This window comes from Asparagus officinalis, chromosome 6 (genome assembly GCF_001876935.1).
Source record: "Asparagus officinalis chromosome 6, Aspof.V1, whole genome shotgun sequence".
Lineage (NCBI taxonomy): Eukaryota > Viridiplantae > Streptophyta > Magnoliopsida > Asparagales > Asparagaceae > Asparagus > Asparagus officinalis.
This window is the reverse complement of record NC_033799.1, coordinates 56961042-56982704: the sequence shown is the minus strand read 5'-3', so window position 1 is coordinate 56982704 and position 21663 is coordinate 56961042. Positions and strand designations below refer to the sequence as shown.

The 21663-nt window shown below is 37.7% G+C and overlaps 2 protein-coding genes across 2 annotated transcripts; one reads left to right on the top strand and one right to left on the bottom strand.

The window, feature by feature from the left end:
- LOC109845299 (cyclin-A1-1-like) lies at positions 470-20297 on the bottom strand. Its single transcript, XM_020414535.1, has 11 exons — positions 19861-20297; positions 3050-3419; positions 2719-2855; positions 2025-2117; positions 1824-1957; positions 1659-1734; positions 1509-1585; positions 1393-1426; positions 1159-1308; positions 891-1025; positions 470-789 (listed from the first exon to the last, which is right to left on the bottom strand). Exons 2-11 carry the CDS (start codon positions 3411-3413, stop codon positions 718-720), a joined length of 1272 nt encoding a protein of 423 aa, XP_020270124.1. The 5' UTR covers positions 3414-3419; positions 19861-20297; the 3' UTR covers positions 470-717.
- On the top strand, positions 8421-9357 carry LOC109846216. The gene is made up of 2 exons (XM_020415441.1): positions 8421-8944; positions 9015-9357. Exons 1-2 carry the CDS (start codon positions 8421-8423, stop codon positions 9355-9357), a joined length of 867 nt encoding a protein of 288 aa, XP_020271030.1.

Below are 21663 nucleotides of genomic sequence, written 5' to 3'. Positions count from 1 at the left end.
CCTCCACGAGGTGACTCGGGCCCAGGCCAGAAGCCTGGTTCAGCTCGGGAATCAGCTTGGGAATTCGGACTTTTCCCGAGCCCGGGCCTGGCCCGGCCCGGCCGGGTCCACTCAGGACACCAAGCCAGACCCAGGCCTCAAGGGTTCTATCCACAGTTGTGTTGTACAGATGTACATCAATTCATCATAGTAACTGCAAATGGGGCGGTACAGTGGAGCTATCCGCAATTAATCCTAATTATAACTAATTTGTTTATATGTGGACAGACATGAATGCGAACTGATCGCACTGGACTTGAAAATCTGCAAAAGCATCAGCAACCTACCAAAATCATCCCTCTCAGCTTGTCTGATCATTCTAAGACCAAATACTCGGTAAAAATTCCACATCAACAATCTGAAACACCAAAACATAACACGCTTACAAAAAGGTATACAGGAAAAATTAAACTATATAATGAGAGTGACGAATATAAACTCAAATTTATCAACATGTGGGCTATTAGTAAAAAATGTCTTTATACAATCTACAAACGAACCAAGCAAGCACCACAAAAAAAAAAACACACACCAAATTTATGGCATTTGCAGATACATCACTCGAACATTAGACTTATCAGAGCTATACAGAAATCAATCAAAACTGGCAGCGGGAAAAATGGTAGATGCTTGTTACTGAAACCACCAACAAAGAATTGGATGTCTCTGATCAAAGGCCTAACCACTGGGATTCTGGAAGAACCCTGAAGGTATTGACGGAGGGCAAAATTTCTTGGCCACAAACTTGTACTGAAGAAAATGAGAACATAAGAGTAATAAATCAGAATTTCATAATCAAACGCATGCACTGAAGGACAAATTGGAGAAATTGAGTACAGAAGTTTGTGTACCCTGTGCTGGCTATACTTCTCTCTAATTGCAGGTAAGTTGTTGCCTGGTCTATTAGAGAAAAGATGATGAAGAGCATTCACGCATTCAAACAGCTCGGAGGGTTGGTATGCTGTGTAATGACGCAGAGTGGCATTCTACAAAGGTTATAAAAGCAAGAAATTGCAACTTTAGATAGGGAATATAGAAGTGATGGCTAGCTCTTTTAGAATCACGCCTAATGTCACTGGAAAAAGGAATTAAAAAAATGAATTTGTACACTCGTATTACCCAAGGATGTTTTTTCGGTTGAAGTATGAATTTTGCCAGGAATACAGATGCAGCAGCTACCATTGATACTGGATAACGAAGCATGTCGTACTCAAGAAGTGATAGCTCTGCAATATAATCGGCAAGAAACTGTAGGTCGAGCAGGTAAACCTACATTAAGAAACATGAATAGATGTTTCAAAAGAGACAATACACATAAAAGTGTGAAGCAACAAACAAAAAGCTTAAGATCACCTCATTACACCTTAGAGCAACTCGGACAAATCTCCTGATTTGATCAAGAAAGTGTAATAGTGAGTAGAAACCTTGAAATGCGGTCACAGAACAAATAGATACTAGTAGACTGTTACCTCAAGAAACACTTTGTTGTTGGGGCTGTCATTTCAAACTTCAAGTACTTCAGAACAGCAGCTTCCATTTGCAATATCTGCAAAATAAAATATTACAAGAAATGCAAGGAAAACACTGATCTAAGTCAGACAAAACGACAAACACCAAACCTCTTCCTTAAAGTATGTGTTGTCAGTTATGTAACAAAACTCTTCTACTTGTGGGGCACATATCTCTTCATATTTCCTTGTGAAGATTTCCAATCATCATCAGCATGTAAGAGAATCATTAGGTGAAAAGAGATTGCATTTCATGAATGAAAAAATAAATCTTACGATGCTATCAGCATGCAAGCAACTCCAAGAAGTTGTAGCCTCTGGCGGTTCATCTCATTACCAGAGAGATAACGGTCAATGTAATTGACAGCCAGGTATAATGTGTCTGACACAAGCTGGTATTCTTCTGCTACCTGTGATTTTCTATAATTAATTATCAAAGAAAAGGTATAATGAAAGGACAACAGGGCCGGAATGTACTTCCACAAGCCAATCTATTAGGATTGAACGCATGCTAGTGTTTATGTCTTTCTGAACCCTCTCCATATAATCTGTTGAAGGCCTTGTTCTAGTCTACAGAAGAGAAGGACATACTCATTAATACATGAAATAACACAAGGTAAATTAAATTAGAGAGCCATCAAGCCAAGCACAGAGTACCCAGGTCACAGCAAAAAAGTAAAAAAACAACCACATAAATTGGTATAGGCTAGAAAGTTGAAGCACTAGAAACCGTAAGGCCATTTTTTCCAGAAAAACAAGACAGATAACTCAATAATATTTAACAACCAACTGAAACAACAGAATTAATTACTGGTGCTACTAAGCTTTCAACTTCATATTCCATGTAAAACTTAGGGGCTTTGTTTTCAAAATTGAAAGATTTTCTCAGTTTTGTATCAATGCTTCAATCTGCTAATTACTATAACTTAATAATAACTAAAAACATTAAATACAATTGAAAGAGGCTTTAGCTTCCTTGTCTAATAAAGCGTACCATTGAATCATTGTTATAGAACATAGCATTGAATATATCATGCAGAAAAACGGAATAACAAAAAAAATGAGTAGGGACTGAAGCTGCATGTGGTTTGGTGCACACACATGCATAAATGCGATCATGCATAGAGACAAGTGCTTGAATGCACATGCAGGAATAAGAAGGAAAAGTCACCTCAACAATGTGTAAATACTCGTAAATATCATGAGCAAATGTTGAACACAATTGTGGATCTTTCTGGTTCTCATCAACATCAATGACGCTATCACTCATCTCCATCGGGACAGCGACATCTCTCTTCCATTCATATCCTGCTAAAAGGATTATTAGGAAAGCAGAAGAATGTACAAACTTAAACTTTATATTTACAGAAACAGCAAAAAAAGAACCGATTTCAACATTAGAGAGGCATTCAAGTTTTACTCCTAATTCAGAAAAAAAGGAGACAATACATAAGACGTAAGGGAAAAAAGATGGAAGATTTGTACTGACAGAGAAAACCAACCGTCTGAATCATCAGATATATGGAGATTGTTACTTGCACGCCTTTCCAGGGAAGCCACTGCCAAAGAATCCCCACTATCTATATACTCAAACTCTGGACTTCTCATAGAATAACAGATGGACCTACTTTCATCAAAAGAAATAGAATCTCTGGACTCGTTTGGAGATGTTGCAGTACTGCAAGGTACAAGTCTGGAACTAACAGCTTTTTTGGGTTCATTCTTCACTGGGACCAAAGGGGGCTTGCTTAGCATAATAGTAGTTGGCTTCACAGTAGAAGATGTACTCACGAAACTACGGTGTGGTACTATCTCAGGAACGGAAGAAGATGGCACCTTCTTCACAGTCGAAGCTGAACACGCCATATTTGCCTTCAGAAGTAACCTCATGTCAGTTAAACTTTTACCAGAAATGCATTGACGAATAAGAGAAGGAACTGCATCTTAAGTAGTAAAAAACTTTCTTATGTAAAGATAATTAAAACTGTCATCAAGATTTTCTGTAGACTACAGTACTAATGCTAAAAAGAAGATTAGTAAACTGCTAAAGCCTTAAAAGCATAACGATTGAAAAAGAAAATATCAACAAATCTTGTACATTTTAATCATTAGAATAAGTAAACAAATGGAAGCAAGAATATCTACCTTTAATTACCATGTACAAAGATGAAAGCTTTGAAGATGATGATATGCTCAGATAAATGAACAGATATGCTGCATTAATTCATTTGTAGTTAACGAGGACATTATCATAAAGTTCTTATACCTAAAGGGAAAAGGAAATTTTCAAGACTATATTCTGGTGATAGTGCCTCGTTCAGTAAGAAACTCATCTTAGTAATCCAAAGGCAGAGGCCGTGGCTTAACTTGACTATTGTTTTATTGCAACTGGCTCATGTAGTATGAGAGAATAGAAGGCAGTGTTGCAAATAGCAACAAAAGTGGAGCAAAACAGTAGCGGCCTATGCCTGCACTGCTATGGTCAAAAGCAGTGATTTTTAGCGACATCGGCACTATCAGCTAGGAATAGCGGCCAAAGCTCGTAAAAGCAATTTACTGCACAACATAACACTTTAAAATACAAAGTATCAGGTTTGTACCCGATCCGAACCCAATCCAAAATCTTCAGTAAATGGGTTTTTTGTACCTGACCCAAACTCAGACCCCTTTTTCTAACTTGAACCCATTTTTTTTTCCTTTGTCTCTCTCCGCTGTTCGTACTAAAAAACAAACCCTAACGCACTGCATGTCATCATCAAAAATCATTGGATCTCCATAAATCATCAAGTATGTATTTGTAGAAATTTTAAATTTTCTTGAATTTTTTTGAATATTTATACATATTTAAACTAGACCGCTTTTTAACTGTGTGCTCTTTGTTGCCAAAGCACCAAATAGCCTTAGTGGTGCTTACACTTTGCGCTTTCAACAACCTTGACAGAAGATAAAATAGATTTCATTAGTTATTAGTGGATATAACTCATAGCCATTAACTCATTTTACTCGCACAATAACACAATACACATTAAAAAATCATCATGTATTATTATTAAAATGTCTAGATTAATGCTCATAAGTAATGTCAACAACGAACCATCTTTTTTCGTCCATGAATTAGCAACAAGTTGCAAAGTGTAATGCCATGAACAATATGGAATAATGTACATTACCATAAAAGGTATGACCCTCATTCAAAAAATATTTATATTCTTGCTATCACACCCTGGAACTACGAGCCTGTTAGCACAATGTAAGCTACGGGATCCATTGAGTATAGCACTTTGTTTAACTCAAATCATTGTCAAAATTGACTAGCCAATGCTGTACTTGATTTCCAACAACTTCACTTACAAACTTTCAAATTCTCACCTACTCATCTATCTTGGGGTGTAACAATCACCCATCTTAATCATGTGACATCCTCATTACGCCATAACACCACCAGACAACGTGGATTCTAGAGACAGCTTCTACGGATTCTAGAGGTGGCTTCCACTGCATTCAAGCTGTGTAGCACTTTGTCCTAAATAGTATTTAGTTCCACACTTTGATGTGACGACTACTCCGATACCATTTGTAACGCCCGACGTTACTCGGACACGACGGTTTGACCACTGTATCGACGTCGATACGACCCGACACCGATCCGAGTACGAAATACGGGTCGGATACGATAGTTGGCACTCGGATACGACGATGAAATTACATACCAAATTCGATGAAGAAGGCGGCGGGGCTGCGGCTGCTCGTCGTCGACGAAGGAGGTGGGGGAGATGGCTCCTCATCGTCGATGGAGGCGGTGGCTCGTCGACAACTTAGGGTTTTGATTATTTTTGGGGGGCGGCTCCAGATAGAGTCGGGTGAAGTGAGAGAAATGAGATGAGAAGATAACGGGGAATCTTATTAAAAATGGACCGTGGATTGAATGTCCACGTGTATTTAGATCTCAACTATGGTTATTTTGCGAATAAACCCGTTTTAACTCTTTTTTGCGTTTTTTTGAAAAAAAACGCAGAGTTAAATTGCATTTTAACTCTTTGTTACAAATGTATAATTTTGGAAATTCTTGGTTTTACAATAAATATTTGAAGCAATTAAAAGTGTATACGAGATAGATGAATGAAATTTAATTAGTTGTACTTCATTAAATAAATTAAACTATTATTAAAAGTGTATCCCCGTACCCGTGTCGAAATTTAAGACGGTGTCCCCGTATCCAAAATTTTTAGAATTTTTGTATCGGACAATCGGATCCACACCCGTACCAGATACTCATACCTGAGTCCAGGTAACGTAGCCCAGGCCTTCGAGCCCATCGGCATGGTGTAAGCCGTGGGACTAGTGAGTGTCGTGCATTGTTTAACTTTAACCACTGCTAAAATTGACTAGCGGATGCTATACTTGAATTCCCACAATGTCACTTATAAACTTTTCAAGTTCTCACTCACCCACCAATGTGAGACTAAATCTTGCGGTGTAACACTTATCTGGGATCAAGATTGAATTTAGATAGATGAAGGAACGCTTTCAAAAAGTTTCAGTAAATACTCCTGTTAACATACCCATTCCTCAAACTTTGTCCGTTTGGGATGTATGTGCATGTGTGCAGGGCCGCAAAAATAAGGTTCAACGTTTGATAGCAAAATAAAGGAGAAAAAACAAGTTGATCAGACAACTAGCAATGCTCTTATGGGCAATATATGTGACTGAGTAGTACCTAGAATGCAATCCTAGTTTGTGCAGATGTCATTGCACTTGTAAGACCATTTGTAGAAGAGATCACCATAAATAAATAAAATGATAAATTACAAAAAAGAAAAAAAGGAAAGTGAAGGAACCTAGAATACTGACGGAGAGGTCTTGATAAATTAAAAAAAAAAGATAATGAAGGCAAAGGCAGACACAAGAATTCAGTGCCAATAGTAGTAACAAATAAGATGATTGAAAATGGAAAAACAAGGAAGATAGGCCTAAATATACAAGGTCGAAAAGGACAGCGATTCTTATATAACATGGTGAGTAGGTGAAATACTGAATACCATGTAGATCATAAAATTCAAAAAAAAAAATCTGTATCCACTGTTCTCATTTAACAAAGTGGGATGTTGCAACTAGGGGTGGAAGTGAACCAAATAACTAATAAACAATTTGGTTATTATTCGTCCAGATATTCGTTCTTTGATTTGGTAGTTCATTTATCAGGTAGATGAATATCCTTTAGGATAAATTTTCAAAATCAACCATTTTCGAAATTTAAATAGCAAAATCGACCTCTTCGAAATTTATTCAGCAAAACCGACCCTTTTCTTCTGAAAAGGGTCGGTTTTGCTGCGAAAAAATTTTTACGACATACACGGGACTGCTAGTCCCGTGTATTTCGTGGCAGTTTCGAATAACACGGGACTAGCAGTCCCGTGCGATCGGGGGGTAAAAACCAACCCGTGAGTTTCTTCCTCTTGACCGAACTTTTTTTCACCCAAACCCTTTCACCCCACCTCTTTCACCCGCTCCTCAAACCCATCGACGCCGACCACTGCCGCCGCCGACCAAGCGCCCTCCGACCACCGCCGCCGCCGACCAAGCGCCCTCCGACCACCACCGCCGCCGACCAAGTTCACTCCGACCGCCGCCGCCGGCGACCAAGGTAAATGTGGTTTTTTTTAATTTTGATTAGCCATGAAATTTCGGATTTGGGAATGGATTTGGGTTGAGATTTGGGAATGGATTTAATTGAGATTTGGGATTAAGGTTGAAATTTGGGAATGTATTTAGTTGAGATTAGGAAATTAGGGTTTAGACATGAATAATATGATTAGGGTTTAGACATGATTAGGGTTTAGACATGAATAATGCGATTTGAGATTAGGGTTTAACCATAATTAGGGTTTAGACATGAATAATGTGATTTGGGATTAGGGAATTTAGCCATTATTTGCTTTGTAGTTGAGATTAGGGTTTTAAATTTGACTTTAAATTAAGATTAATATTTCTAGTTATAATAGATTATTTACATATGATGGACTGTTGATTTTCAGCTTCGATGACAAACTCTATACCCATTATTTGCTTCTTCAATGGGAGCCTCGGCGTCGGATTGAATAGTATGCCGATGTATGAGGGAGGTTCTAGGAAAATGTTTATGCTATCCAAGTCATTAAATTTTGATGGAATGATGAATGAAATACACAGAGTTACGAAAATTAATAAAGCATGGTATGCAATTAAAGTGTTCTTCAATTGTCCGATAAATGAGAGTAGAACTATTACTGTGGTGATTACCGACGATGAGGAATTGAATGACATGAAACAATTAGTGTAGAAGCAAGTGTCAGTTGAGTTGTTCATTGAGAAGTATCCGATTCAAGAATTTGCCCAAGTTTCACGACCACAAGGAGAGTTTTCTCGGATGATGGACTTAGACAATGAGTCGAGTGGTTTTATGACATCTCCAAGTCAAGAGCCATGGTGTCAACTACAACATTTAAGTGGGCATTCTCTTGGTGGGACGTCAAGTACTATATTTAACGACGCATCGGGCTATGTTACGGGTGCTCTACCGGCCGGATCAATTGTAGAAGAAAAAGTAAATGATGACTCAGAAGATACTGAAGAAGAAGACGTGTAAATTGATAGCATGCATGTGACAGTTGGAATCGATGATGATTCTCGTTGGATGGATCAATTTAATGTTAACAATGATTATGTGAAAGCTGAAGATCCGTTGCTCGACGAGTTTCATAATGAAGATTGGATAAATACTTCGCAAGCTGAATTTGTTGATGTTGGTCCAAACTTTCAACGGCCTGAAGACTTCACTTTTAAAAAAGAGGACCTATTCGAGAGCAAGGAAGCATTGATCTTTGCGGTGTAAGAATGGTCTATAAAAATCGGGTCAAATTCAAGCCTGTAAAAACTAATGCAACCAACTACTATGTAAAATGTTATTTCAACGAGAAGAATGAAGTAAAGCATGCAAATGAGCAAGATGAGAGAAACATGAAATGTCCTTGGTTGCTAAATGTCGCTGTGAGGAAATCAACAAATGGACAATTTGTAATATCTAGATATTGCGGGCTTCATACATGTTGCAATCCGTCGGTGGACGTCGATCATTATTCTGCATCTTCCTCTTATATATGTAAGCTAATTATGCCTGAAGTTAGAGCTGAACTTGATCTAAATGCAAGTCAGATATTTCAAAGGGTGTATGATATGCGGGGCATTAAGATATCTAAATATAAGGCATATGATGCAAGGAGGAAAGCGTTGTCGAAAATATTTGGAGATTGGGAAAAATCTTATGAATTACTTCCACAGTATCTTGAAGCTATCAAGCGAAATAATCCGGGAACTGAATATGAAATATTGTCTGAAGAGATTGCACCGGGGATGGAGAGGTTCACTCGAGTATTTTGGGCATTTGGTCGGGCTATTAAGGGCTTTCACTTTTTGTCGTCTGTTATTAAGCATTGACGGTACACATCTATATGGCAAGTACAAAGGCGTGCTTCTTGTGGTGACCGGTGTAGATGCAAATGGCGGTTTATTTCCTCTAGCATTTGCAGTTGTGGAGGTAGATGATACTTCTAGTTGGAAGTGGTTCTTTGAACTTGTATACAAGTGGATTCCTAGTGTCTGTGCGTCCAGATTAATTACTTTTATCTCAGATAGGATGAAAGGAATTATAAGGGCATTACATGAAGGTTTTGGTGCACCACATCACCATCGATATTGTTTGAGGCATATAAGAGATAATTTCAAGAAAAAACACACATCACCATCGATATTGTTTGAGGCATATAAGAGATAATTTCAAGAAAAAACACGGTGAGATTAATTTGTAAAATCTTTTGTGGCAAGCTGGGTCATATAAGAGATAATTTCAAGAAAAAACACGGTGAGATTAATTTGTAAAATCTTTTGTGGCAAGCTGGGTATGCAACCGATACATTAGTGTATGAATATTGCAGAGAGAAGATCAAGTCTTTGTCATTAGATGCACATAATTGGATTGAACATAACTTAAAGCCTCAATTCGAGCATCGATGGGCATTATGTAAGGATGAGGGTGTGCGGTTTTGCATGATGACAACTAATTGCTCCGAGAGCTTTAACGGCGTTCTTAAAGAAGCACGAGCTATGCCAATACAATCATTGGTTGCAAGAACGTTTTATAGGCTAAACTCATACTTCAACAATAAGCGTGAGGACGGTGTAGACTGGACAACGCGTTACACACCAAAGAATGAGTCTATTTTGCATAGAAGAATTGAGGCGATAAGATTATGTCAAATTACTGTATTCAATGACAATGAATGGCAGGTACAGGATTATGATGGTATTTACACCGTTAAACTGTTTGATGTTGATTGCACTTGCACATGTAACATACCACAACTTTAAAAAATACCTTGTGCACATGTTCTTGCGGCTTCTCCAATCAGCCGGGTGGTGCGAGAATTCCATATAATCGGGTATTGTTCACCATGGTATTCAACAATTCATTACCGAAAGACATACAATGAGAGTTTTCATCCACCCGATGATAGTCGGTATTGGCCCGAATATACTGGACCACGACTAATTCCACCTCAATACAAGAGACAAGCAGGTCGACCACGATCTGTACGAATTAGGGGAACCATGGATCAAGGACGAGAAGGAATTGTCAAGCATAAAAAATGTAGTCTTTGCAAACAACCGGGACATACTCGACCTCGTTGTCCAGCTAGACTCAATAGATAGCAATTAATTGGTAATAATTGACATATTCAAATTGTGATTTATTTTAATGTAGACAATATAATTAGTCGTGGATCGGTTATTGATATGTTATAATTGTATGTGCAGGTATATACACCATGGAGCCTGGACCGATTAGTGATGAGGTCCTATATGACCAGCCTCGACACCGTTCACATGTTATATCCTTTACAGAGGTAACTAAGTTTCTTATAATTTCAATATTGCATTCTTATAATATTGTATTCTTATATATTCATTTGCTTTACAGAGAGGCCCGGATATTGTTATGGTTGATCATAGCCTCAGCCATAGCCGTTGGCATTTAGAGGATGAGCGCATAATAGAGAGATGTCTAAGGTACACGTGTGGTGCGTTATCGTGGGGTAGTACAGTTTTGACGTACCTATATAGAGAGATGTCTAAGGTTGCATTCATGAAAAATAGTGACCTCAAAGGATGTCTCAGCTGCGTACCTATATAGAGAGATGTCTAAGGTTGCATTCATGAAAAATAGTGACCTCAAAGGATGTCTCAGCTTACTGCAAGTATGGGCATGGGAGAGGCTGCATTTGAAGCCGAGACTATGCGTGAATTTACAATTAGACGGACAAATTCCACTAGGATACAAGTATTATATTTTTTAACGTAGTAAATATAATTGTAGTTATTCATTTGGTACTGAATTTTAAAACTAACACAGATGGAATGTCCAAAAATGTTTTGACGAGACCCCGACGAGACAGTTAGATTTCTACCGAAATGAGCTTGACCGCATGAAAATTTTTCAGGTTTCATTTCTATAAAAACGAGTTTTTTCTTCTATATATCAACTATCGTTTTAATGATATGCAACAATTATATGTAATACTCTGCAGATGGAATGAGAGCCCTACACCCCATTTCTCGATCATCTACCCCCGATATGCACAGAATACCCAGTTATATGGAGAGCCAGAGTTCCTCTAATATGTTTCGAGATAGTAGAAATACATGTACCGGACCGCGTGCTTCGACAATTTGGTCTTGCACAACATGCTCCGCAATTTGTTGAAAAAATAGAGAGGAAGGCGAAGAAAGGAGGCCAACAAAAGGACTGGGCAGCTGAGCATCAAAATTATATACACAGATGGAATGATAGACATTTTTGTATTGTTGAGCAAATCGAGCCAACTCCCCAGGAATCAGATTACTACACTTGGTATTGGAGGATAACTAGAAGATGGATACTCCATGCGACCACATCCCCGGTTGAGTTGCAAAGAGGATATGTGCCTCGGGGTATAGATGAGAAAGAATTAGTAAGTATTTTCAAATTTATTTTAAGTTCATTTTTATTAGAATTTTTCAATATTGCTAAATTATGTTTTTTTAAAAATTTACAGGTATCAGCAATAGATGATGTTCAAACCATTACAAATAGTGGCTTGGAATTGGCTCGAGCAGGTAATATAAAATTAAATATAAAATTTACATATTGTAATTTGAATTTTAAAGTAATTTTTGCATTTCAGATTTTTTTGAATTATCTCTCGTAGGTACATATCCCGAAGCACAGAAACATGCATCAATATATCAGTCGATAATGCAGAGGCTTCACCAAGCCTTACATCGAACTCATGAAGACCTTCAGTAGCGCAATTAGTATACACACGTCAACAACGACATAGACGAGGACGACGCAGAAACGACAATGAAGCTGGGCCTTCCCAACGTGCTGACGATGGAGCTGGATCGTCACAACCACAAACGCAACCGGATCATGAACTCATCGAAGGTCGGGATAGAGGAGGTCGAAGACAAAAGAGGAGGAGGAGAGTTCTTGGATGTATGTAAGCTAATCGGTATTGTTATATAAATTACAATCCTATTTTGATATGTACATTACAAACGTATTTCGGGACAATAGATGGTTTTTGGATTTGTAGCTGAGATTGTGGTGTGACTTATTAGATTTGTAAGTGGGTTTGTGGCGTGATTTGTTGGATTTGGATTCGTAAGTTTGTGGTGTATTTTATGATTTTTAGATTTGATATGTGTTTATACAGGAAATTGACATATGAGTTTGTACAGAGAATTGATATATGTGTTTATGCAATGGTGTAATTTATGATTGTTGCATTTGAAATATGAGTTTGTATAGGGAATTATCCCGTAGCAGAAATGCATGCATAGTTGTGAATGTGCAGGAAATGCACGGGACTGCTAGTCCCGTGCACTTGAGTCCCATGCATTTCATTGCGCCCAGGAAGTGCACGGGACTAGCAGTCCCGTGCTCTTGTTTTTTTGCAGAGATAGAGTCTCTGCAAAATGCACGGGACTAGCAGTCCCGTGCACTTCATTTTTGTAGAGATGTTAGTCTTTGCAAAAAACACGGGACTGCTAGTCCCGTGTTATTCGAAACTGCCACGAAATACATGGGACTAGCAGTCCCGTGTATGTCGTAAAAATTCTTCCGCAGCAAAACCGACCCTTTTCAGAAGAAAAGAGTCGGTTTTGCTGAATAAATTTCGAAGAGGTTGATTTTGCTATTTAAATTTCGAAAATGGTTGATTTTGAAAATTTGTCCTATCCTTTAGTATTCGATTCACAAACGACTTGAATTTACTAAAGATATATTCAATTCGGTTTATATTAATTATTCGATAACATTTTACATGTTATGAATTCAACTTGTTACAAATATTATTCACCCAAAATTTATCTTTCAAATCATATCCTCATATAAATATATAAGTAAAGAATAGGGGTGGAACCAAATAATTAACAAATATCATTCCCACACATCTCAAAGTAAAGAGATATCTATTATAAATAGATTTTAATTATTCAAGCTTATAACTAAGATCTACTACTTTTAACTTAAATTAAGTTGACTGAGATACTCAAAATTGGATATGGGGTAATTAGATTAAAATTATGAATAAGGTTTATTTTGAAGTTTTTGTCAGTTAATTTTCTACACTGGATAATTAATTAAACTAAGTAAGAAATAACATGTTTATGTGTTAAAAAATGTCAAAGCATGTTCCACCTAGTTGTGTACATAATGATACAGAGCTACTAAAGTATTCGTCCGTAGTTAATGAATATGCAGATATTATGTCGAATCAAATTTAAAAACTTAGTATTCGAACCAAATTAGAATAAGATATGTCAAAACAGGCTGAAATCGAATTCGATTATCGTGTTATTTGATTCAATTCGATCGTTTTCCACCCCTAATTGCAACCTAATCTGAGGAAACTTTTGTGATCAGGAGCAGAGTTATTTCTAGCTCTTGAAACCCATGTAGGTGCCAGTATATTAAGTAGAATTACTTTGACTAGATACTAAAACGTAATCTACAATAAACTGCCAAATGCATTGTATAACTCACAAGTGTAATAGTTGAACAACACGTGACTTAGAATAACTTAGCTCCACAGAATGATGATAATTCACATGGCAAAAAATATCATGCAAATAAACAGTATTGGCTGCTTAATGAACAAATTTCCTTTCAATTACTCGATAGTAGTCAGTTGTCCAGTAGTAGTTGTGCTCCCAAAATCCGAATGAGGAATGAGAGTAAACAAACAATTTAGCCTTTCCTTTCCAAGATAATCTGTAACTAATGAAAATTATTGAAAAAAAAACATGTTACATTATGCATTATTTCACAATAAGTAGCAGCATAGTGCCTTGAAATAGCACAGACGTACAGCTTAGTCCTATCTCAAAATAGTGTGTGCTACATTACCCGTCTCTGATGTGTAACATAGAATGCATCACTCGTGTTGATTTAATTATGAATCCGGCACCCCTGTGAACTTAGGGAAGTCAATTTTGGCCCATACCCATTTACCCACCTAGCCCGCCCATCACTTGACCCACCCAACACCCACCCATTTAATTAAATGAGCCTAATCGGGCGGCTCCATTTTACATCATATTAAACGGGCGCTAAATGGACGGTCTATACTCGCCCGCCCGCCCGCTCTTATTCCCCAAATCAAAACCCTAAAACCCCAATCCCGACCCTAAAATCCGCATCCTCCGTCTCAATCCCGACCACAATTCCTCCTCCGCCTCCTCCTCCGCCGCCTCAATTGCCTCTCGAACCCTAGAGCCTCTGACGCCGCCTCCGCCCCTTCTTCCTCCGCGATCGCGTCGGCACGATCCTCGAGCAACAGCAGCACCGCAGGCCCAGGCGCTGCTCTTCTTCAGTATGCAAAATTCCAAACTTCAAAATTTCTTCTCATCTTTGGAAAAAGAAGGAAAAAACCCAATTTTGATTCCGGGTTTTGCTTGGATTTCCAGTTGGATGGGGCTGAGTCGGAGGGTGGGAAGCGATTTAGAGAAGATTTTGTGCTTTTGATTAGAGGGCTGGATTCTTCCGCGGCTTCTCTCGCGCAGCTCACTGATTCTCTGAATGCAGCTCAAAAGGTAACATCTTTTTAACCATTAATTCTCATTTATTTTATTTTTTTCAGAAGATTTCAAATTGGGAAATGGGTTTTCTTAATACCCAACTCAAAAGGTACTCTCTCTTCTTACAATCTATGGAAATTTTGAGGGCCATTTCCAAATTTCCCTTGATCTCCACTCAAGTTGGTCCTCTGTATGTATAGTACAGAATCTATTAATTTAGCTCCTTTATTATGTGTTTGCTACCCAAAATTGATGTGTTATTATATTAGTTTTTTCAGCTATCATGTCTTTAAATGATCAATTTAGCATCCATGATGATGGTAGTGGTGATGAGAGTACTTCTAAACGTAAAAGAAGACAAACATCAAAAGTTGATTAGCGGTGTAATCCATTTAGGTTGGAATTTTGTTTTAAGCTGATAAAATGAGGGTGTGATCGATTGATTAGTGAAAATTTACAGTTTTGGTTGTAGGACAAATGCTAATTTTGGATTTTGTTATGAATTTAGATTTGTTTTAGTTGAAAATTTGGGAGCTAGATTTTCATGTTTATCTTCCTCTAAAGAAAGATTACTTGAACTATTGCTGGTAATAATGCTAATTTTGAATTATGTTTTGTTGAATAAGAGCATGAGAATCTAGACACATTCCTAGTAGAAGTTATGATTTCTGATACACCCGTTATTGGTGATAAACATGACTACATTCAATTTCATGCATTTGGGATGACAATGGCCCGAGCTCTTAACTTCCTTGTATTTTGTTACTACTAGGCTGGTTGCACACAAAACATTACTGAAGTTAGTTGGTCTTTAAGGTGAAGATTTGAGTGTTTTTTGAAGTGGCTGGAACTTGGAAGCCTCCATTTGACATTTGAATTTTTTTTCTTTAAGGCTTGTCAATGCATCATCAAATCATTGATGGCGACTTTTAATCTTGTTTCCTCAACTTTCTTTATGAAAAGCAGATTAGTTTTCGAACGTTTTCCATCGTATGCAATTTGTGGTCTTTTTCGCGCTCTTTTTGTTCTATATCAAGAATTATATGCAGGGAAAAGTGTATTTGTATCTGGCTGTCAACTGTGATATCCTGCACCTGATAACGATTGTGAGGTCTTCATTGTCTAGAGTGTTTATTTAACTTCCATGTTCAGTTCTTCATTATTTGGTTGCAGCTATCCATCCTGATGAATGAAATAGATGCAGACCTTAATTTTCACAATTCTTCCATGTAAAAGACATTGTTTGTGCAACTTCAGTATGTGTATGTGTGCATAAAAGACATTGTTTGTGCAACTTCAGTATGTGTATGTGTGCAGTAAATTTGGCATAGTAATGACTTCATATATACCCTCTGAATGATCCTCTCTTTCCTATGATCTCTTATAAGCAAGCTTATTTGCAATAATCTCTTGTTTCTCTACACATAAGATGGGGGATAAACATTTTGAAGAAATAAAGAGATGATCTCTATGTGTACTTTCTAAATCTTACATTTTTGTGCAGGCGAAGGCAAAAAGAAATAAAGATAATCGGGAGTCAAAGAAGCGAGGTCCAAGGTCTGAAATGTTCTCCGTGTGTACTTTCTCTGCATTAGTTTCTAATTTACTGGCCACCATTCTACCGTTTCTTCCTCTCGAGCCCTGCTATGGTATCTATGGCATCAAACAACTCACAATATTTGGGAATAATCATTTATTCACCTTCCAGCCCACATGACTGTTACACTATAATGGACTTGTTTTCCTTTTTAATTTTACACTGATTTAATTTTCCATTTAGCAGGTCAATTAAGAAACTGGTTGCAAGTTAAAGGAATTAAATGAAGTATCTTACTGGATGAACATCTAAAGAGACTTTAGTCTTTGGTTTTCTAAAGACATCTAAGCGAGCAAATTGATGCTCGACCTCGTGTATATCTAAAGACATCTGCAGATCCTTTAAAGATATTATCTTGAATATCTTGTATATTTGATTCCTCACAGGCCTTCTGCAGTCCTCATGTATTCTTTTTTGGTATATTTTCCTCACAGGCCTTCTGCCAATTGTATATAGAAGTGATTTTATTACTGTTTTGTTGGTGAAGTTGCTACTCAACTTGTGTGAGTGTAGTTTTCTAATTTCCATATACAATTGGCAGATATATAAATGCTACTCAACTTCTCCAGCTCACAGTCAGGTATACCTCCTTCTCTTGGATTCAAAGTCCTAAAGTTTGTTTCATTTTCTTATAAAATATATTTTATTTTATTATATATAAAACCTAGTTGACATTCTTTAAAAAGTTGGTTATTTTTGAGTTTCTGGACATGAGTACTACAGAAGAAAGAAAAGTTTACAAAAAGCCCCAAAATGTTTGCAAAAAATCCCCAAAAAGTTTGTAAAAAGCCCCCAAAAAGTTTACAAAAAACACCCCAAAAAGTGCTATCTATATATAGCTACTACAGTTAAATAGGCAAATGGACGGCCCGTTTATTAAATGGGCGGGCAAAAACCCGCCCATTTAGAACATGTTAAATGGGCCATAAATGGGCAAATGGGCAAAACATGCCCGCCCATTTATGGCCCGCCCATTTAATACCCAAACCCACCCATTTAACATCCCTATGTGAACTCCAATCCTTAAATTTCTCCCCTTGATCCTAATCCCTAATGCTCTCCCTCGAAGACGACCCTCTCCCTCTTTTTCTCTGACCAATGACACTGTTTCCATTGCTAATGAAAAATAACTACAAGCACCAAAGAATTTGTAGCAAAAAAGGGATAATGAAAAGCAAGCATAAGCTTTCAAAGTTGCGCAGGAAACTTAATGTTCTAGTGAATGTATTGCAGGTGCCAATATATTTCACTCAGAATTAACTTGAGGAGCAATTATTAAGGATTTTTTAGAAGGAACCAGCGAGCATATTACATGACTCACAATAAATGTTCTATTTGATGACACATAATTTGGCATGACTTAGGACCAGAAAACGGTAAGAGTCAGAAAGAAAAACTGTCCATATTATTAGTACCACATGGCCAGTAGGCAAAGCTTTTTTGGATACTCAATAGACACTTTCTGGCAGGAGATGTTTTGTAAACTCCCTAAAGCTTGATACTGTAGCCAATGAGAGAATCAAAACCAATCATCAAATTTCAAACGAACAAAATAAGGACTGATCAAATAACAAGAAAGAAGGTAAATTTAAGGAATAACAACCCCCAGACACATGGGTTACAAAGTAACCACAATGCATACAAATTTAACCAAGTCAACAATCAACATTCAAAGAGATATGGAGCAATATAGGCTCTAAATGTAATTAGGCAGACAAAATCAAGACGAGATCACAGGATGGATGGAACGAAAATTAAAACTTTTTTTTTGAAGAAAAACAAAACAAGAGTTACAGAAAAGAAACAAACACAACAACTCAATATAAGTTAGAATTTTCATTATTTATTAAACAAAAAAAAAGAAAAAAGAAAAATAAAAAAATTTATCATAGAAGCAAATTTTCTAAGGCACCAGGTGAGAGTAAAAAAGAAAATTATATAAAACAAAAATGTAAATGTTTTTCATGATCCAACCTTATTCAAAACAAGGAAGAACTATACTGAAAAATACACAGAAAACTAAAATATATTACAGCAATCTGAAATCATGCACATGAGAAACACTAATAGCTAGAAAATAAATAAGGAAGAAGGGACCTAAGGTAAATACTAAAACTAAATTTCCTATGATTTTAGAAATAGAATCTACGAAATTTTTGGGCAATGAAGCCCTCCCTACAAGCTTACATCACATCATGAACAAAATTAGAAAAATTGACATTAAAAATTAGAGTCTTGATTAACTTGTCGTCACTGAATTTAACCTTCAATTACGAAAGGTGCAGAAACCAACATCAAGCATTCAATTCTCACAGAACTCAAAGAAATCAATGACATTAACTTAGCACCATTGACAAGCGTCACAGCACAAGAAACCTTCCATCAAGTGCCAACCTTGTTACCAGATCCTGCTGTAGATTTTACGGTTTTGTCATAAGACTATCTCCATCAGGAGTCGAAATTTTAACCTTCTCTCTCCTGCCACATCACTTTATTCCCCCTCCACATAATTCAACAATCTCCATTTTCTATCATCTCTACAGCAGGAGTTTTTTCAAAAGATTTTTACTTTATTTGGGACCCATTATAACCCCATCACTCCAACATATATACCCCACCTTATTTATTCATTTCTTTTTCTTATTTCATATATATTACTACTACTACTATTATTATTACTAATATAACTCATTTATTTATAATTATAATTTTTTAATATTTACATAAATAATATATATTATTAATTTAATTTTTGATAATATTTTTATATTAACAAAAAGCAAAGAGAAGGAGAATAAGGTGTTGAAAACTCAAATTTTTTTTGGTCTCCAAATTACACAAGACTAATCTCTATTTATAGAGGTGAAAAAATAAAAATTATTGATATAAAAATTATAAATTAATTCCTAGTATTTATCTCCCAAAATATCATTTAAAAATTAGGAGTAAAACAAAAAAAGCCAACCAATCAAGCCTTGACATATGCCTTGATGCTTGGGTTGATCTACTGTTGCGGGACCCACACGGAGAGAAAACCGGAGGTGAAATTTTCACTCATCCGATTCCCATTTCCCATTTCACCCCCCCAATCTCTACCTGCTGGAGCAAAAAAACCCCTCAATCTCCACCTGCTGGAGATAGTCTAATAGACATTAAATTCCTTCTGGATTTTATATTAGGCTCCCAAATCTTCATATTTTCCACCAACAGATGGTCACGACACAAGGAACCTACCATCAAGTTTCAACCTTTGTGACCATATCCTGCACATAGGGTTTTGTCCTATCGGACCCTAAATTCTTTCTTAACCAAATCCTCATAATTTCCGTTTACAACTCCAAATCTAAGTATATACAATTATGGACCAAATACAACTGGGGGTTGTTATTTAAAGCAACCAAATAGACTCGAGGGAGGGTGTAAATTAGAATAATGAAGAGGGCCTGAAGCAAAAAATTAAGAGAAACAAATTAGGGTTTAATCTGACAAAACCCTAAAATTTAAAGGCCCGTATCAAACAAAACGAACAACAATTGCAAAAGAAGAAGAAAATTCACTCACATTGGAACCCTTTGCAGCTGGCACCCCAGCAAACTCCCTTCCCGCGATTCCCTGATTGGTCAAATTCGCCAGCGCGATCCTCTTCTTGGCCTGCGGTGCTCCACCGCCAGAACCGCTGCCGCGGCCTTCGAGGCCGCTGGAACCGCCGCATTACTTCCATTATCCGCCGCGCCCGCCGCTTTGCAAGGGGACGACGACTCGCGTGGCCACCGACGATGAGTTCGACGGACGACGAACCGACGACATCTTTCGGGGGAAAACGAAAGCCCTAAAAATGAGATTATTTCCCCCCCTCCCCTTTTTCTTTCTTGCTGCGAGAAGGAAGAGGGGAGAATGCCTGCGCTTCTTGGTATTTATCGTTTTCTTGATCCCGGAGGGAACGCCTGCGCTCCCCTTGTTTAGCGGTTTGAACTGGGTTGCGGTGTGGTTACCGGAGGTGAAAGTAAAGAGATGGGCTAAGCGGATCCGGTACTTTTTAAAAGATTTGAAGTTGAAAAGAGTAGTTCTGAGAACGTATTGGATTGTAGGAGTGAGCACGGTTCGGTTCGGGTCGGTCTTTACCAAAATTTGAACAATCGAACCGAACCACTTATAATTCAAAACCGAATCGAACCGTTGCAAATCGGTTCGGTGCGGTTCGGTTCGGTTTGTTCGGTTCTAACTTTCATCAAGTATAACAATCAAATGCACAAATATTGCTTGTCCCAAGAGATAATTTGTATATATTTGTTTTCATATGCGCCCAAATGCAAATCATTTGAGCCACGACTAAGATACTTAAGCATCGTGCACACTTGAATCAACAACTAACCCAAGGGACAACATACATAGAAGTGCTGAATTGAGTGATTAAATGGGGAAAATCCAACTCAAAGGGCACTAACATACTCCAACAAGAAGCGTCCATTCCACCTACTTCATGTTCAATTCAAAGACAACAACAGAGGAAATTGAAGAAAAATTAATACTATGTACCTTGAGAGTAAGGGTCGGGGTCTTGGAAGAAGAGAGAGAGCGAGAGAGAGGGATTGAGGCCGAGCGAAATGGGAAATTGGGAATGAGTAGCGGCGGATGGGATTTGGGAATGAGAGGAAATGAAGTTAGGGTTGAGGGTTTGGGACGGGTCGGGTAAACGCGAACGGGTTTGAAAGTTTTGGGAATATATTCGGTCGGTTCGGGTCGGGTCGGTTTGAAAAGTTGTCAACCCGACCCAAACCGCCTTACTCTTAAAACTGCTTTTTTCGGGTCGGTTCGGATCGGTTCGGTCGGTTTTTTCGGTTTGAACCGAACCATGCTCAGCCCTATTGGATTGTTCCTAACAAAAAGTACGGATTTGATGATGGTAGCTGCCACGCGATGAAGAAATGGAAAAACTAGAGTTTGGGAACCGCGGAATAAAATACTATTTACTCGTTGCAAATTGTTAGTCAAGGCTTAGACTTTCTATCGGATTTTTATGCAAGATGTCATTTGCAGAGAGCCAGAATTTTGTTCAAATTTAAGGTGCTACTCCTTTGAGGAACGCTAGCTGCATTCATGTTTCGACGGTTTCGTGATAGTCGCTATTAGCCAAGGAACAAACCTAAGACTAACTAATCGCGATGCCAGCGTCAAGCGACGCTAGCTTTTTGTGACTGCTTGGCTGTTTGTTTGATAAAAACAATGAAGAAAGGCCCATTTGGAAAACTGACAACCAAGAAAATGGCCTATAATTACAACTTTACTTCATTATCTTGTGTTTGGGCTGTCAGAAAAAAAACGTGGGAACCGAAAACAACTGCCAACTCAGATAAACCGGAAAGA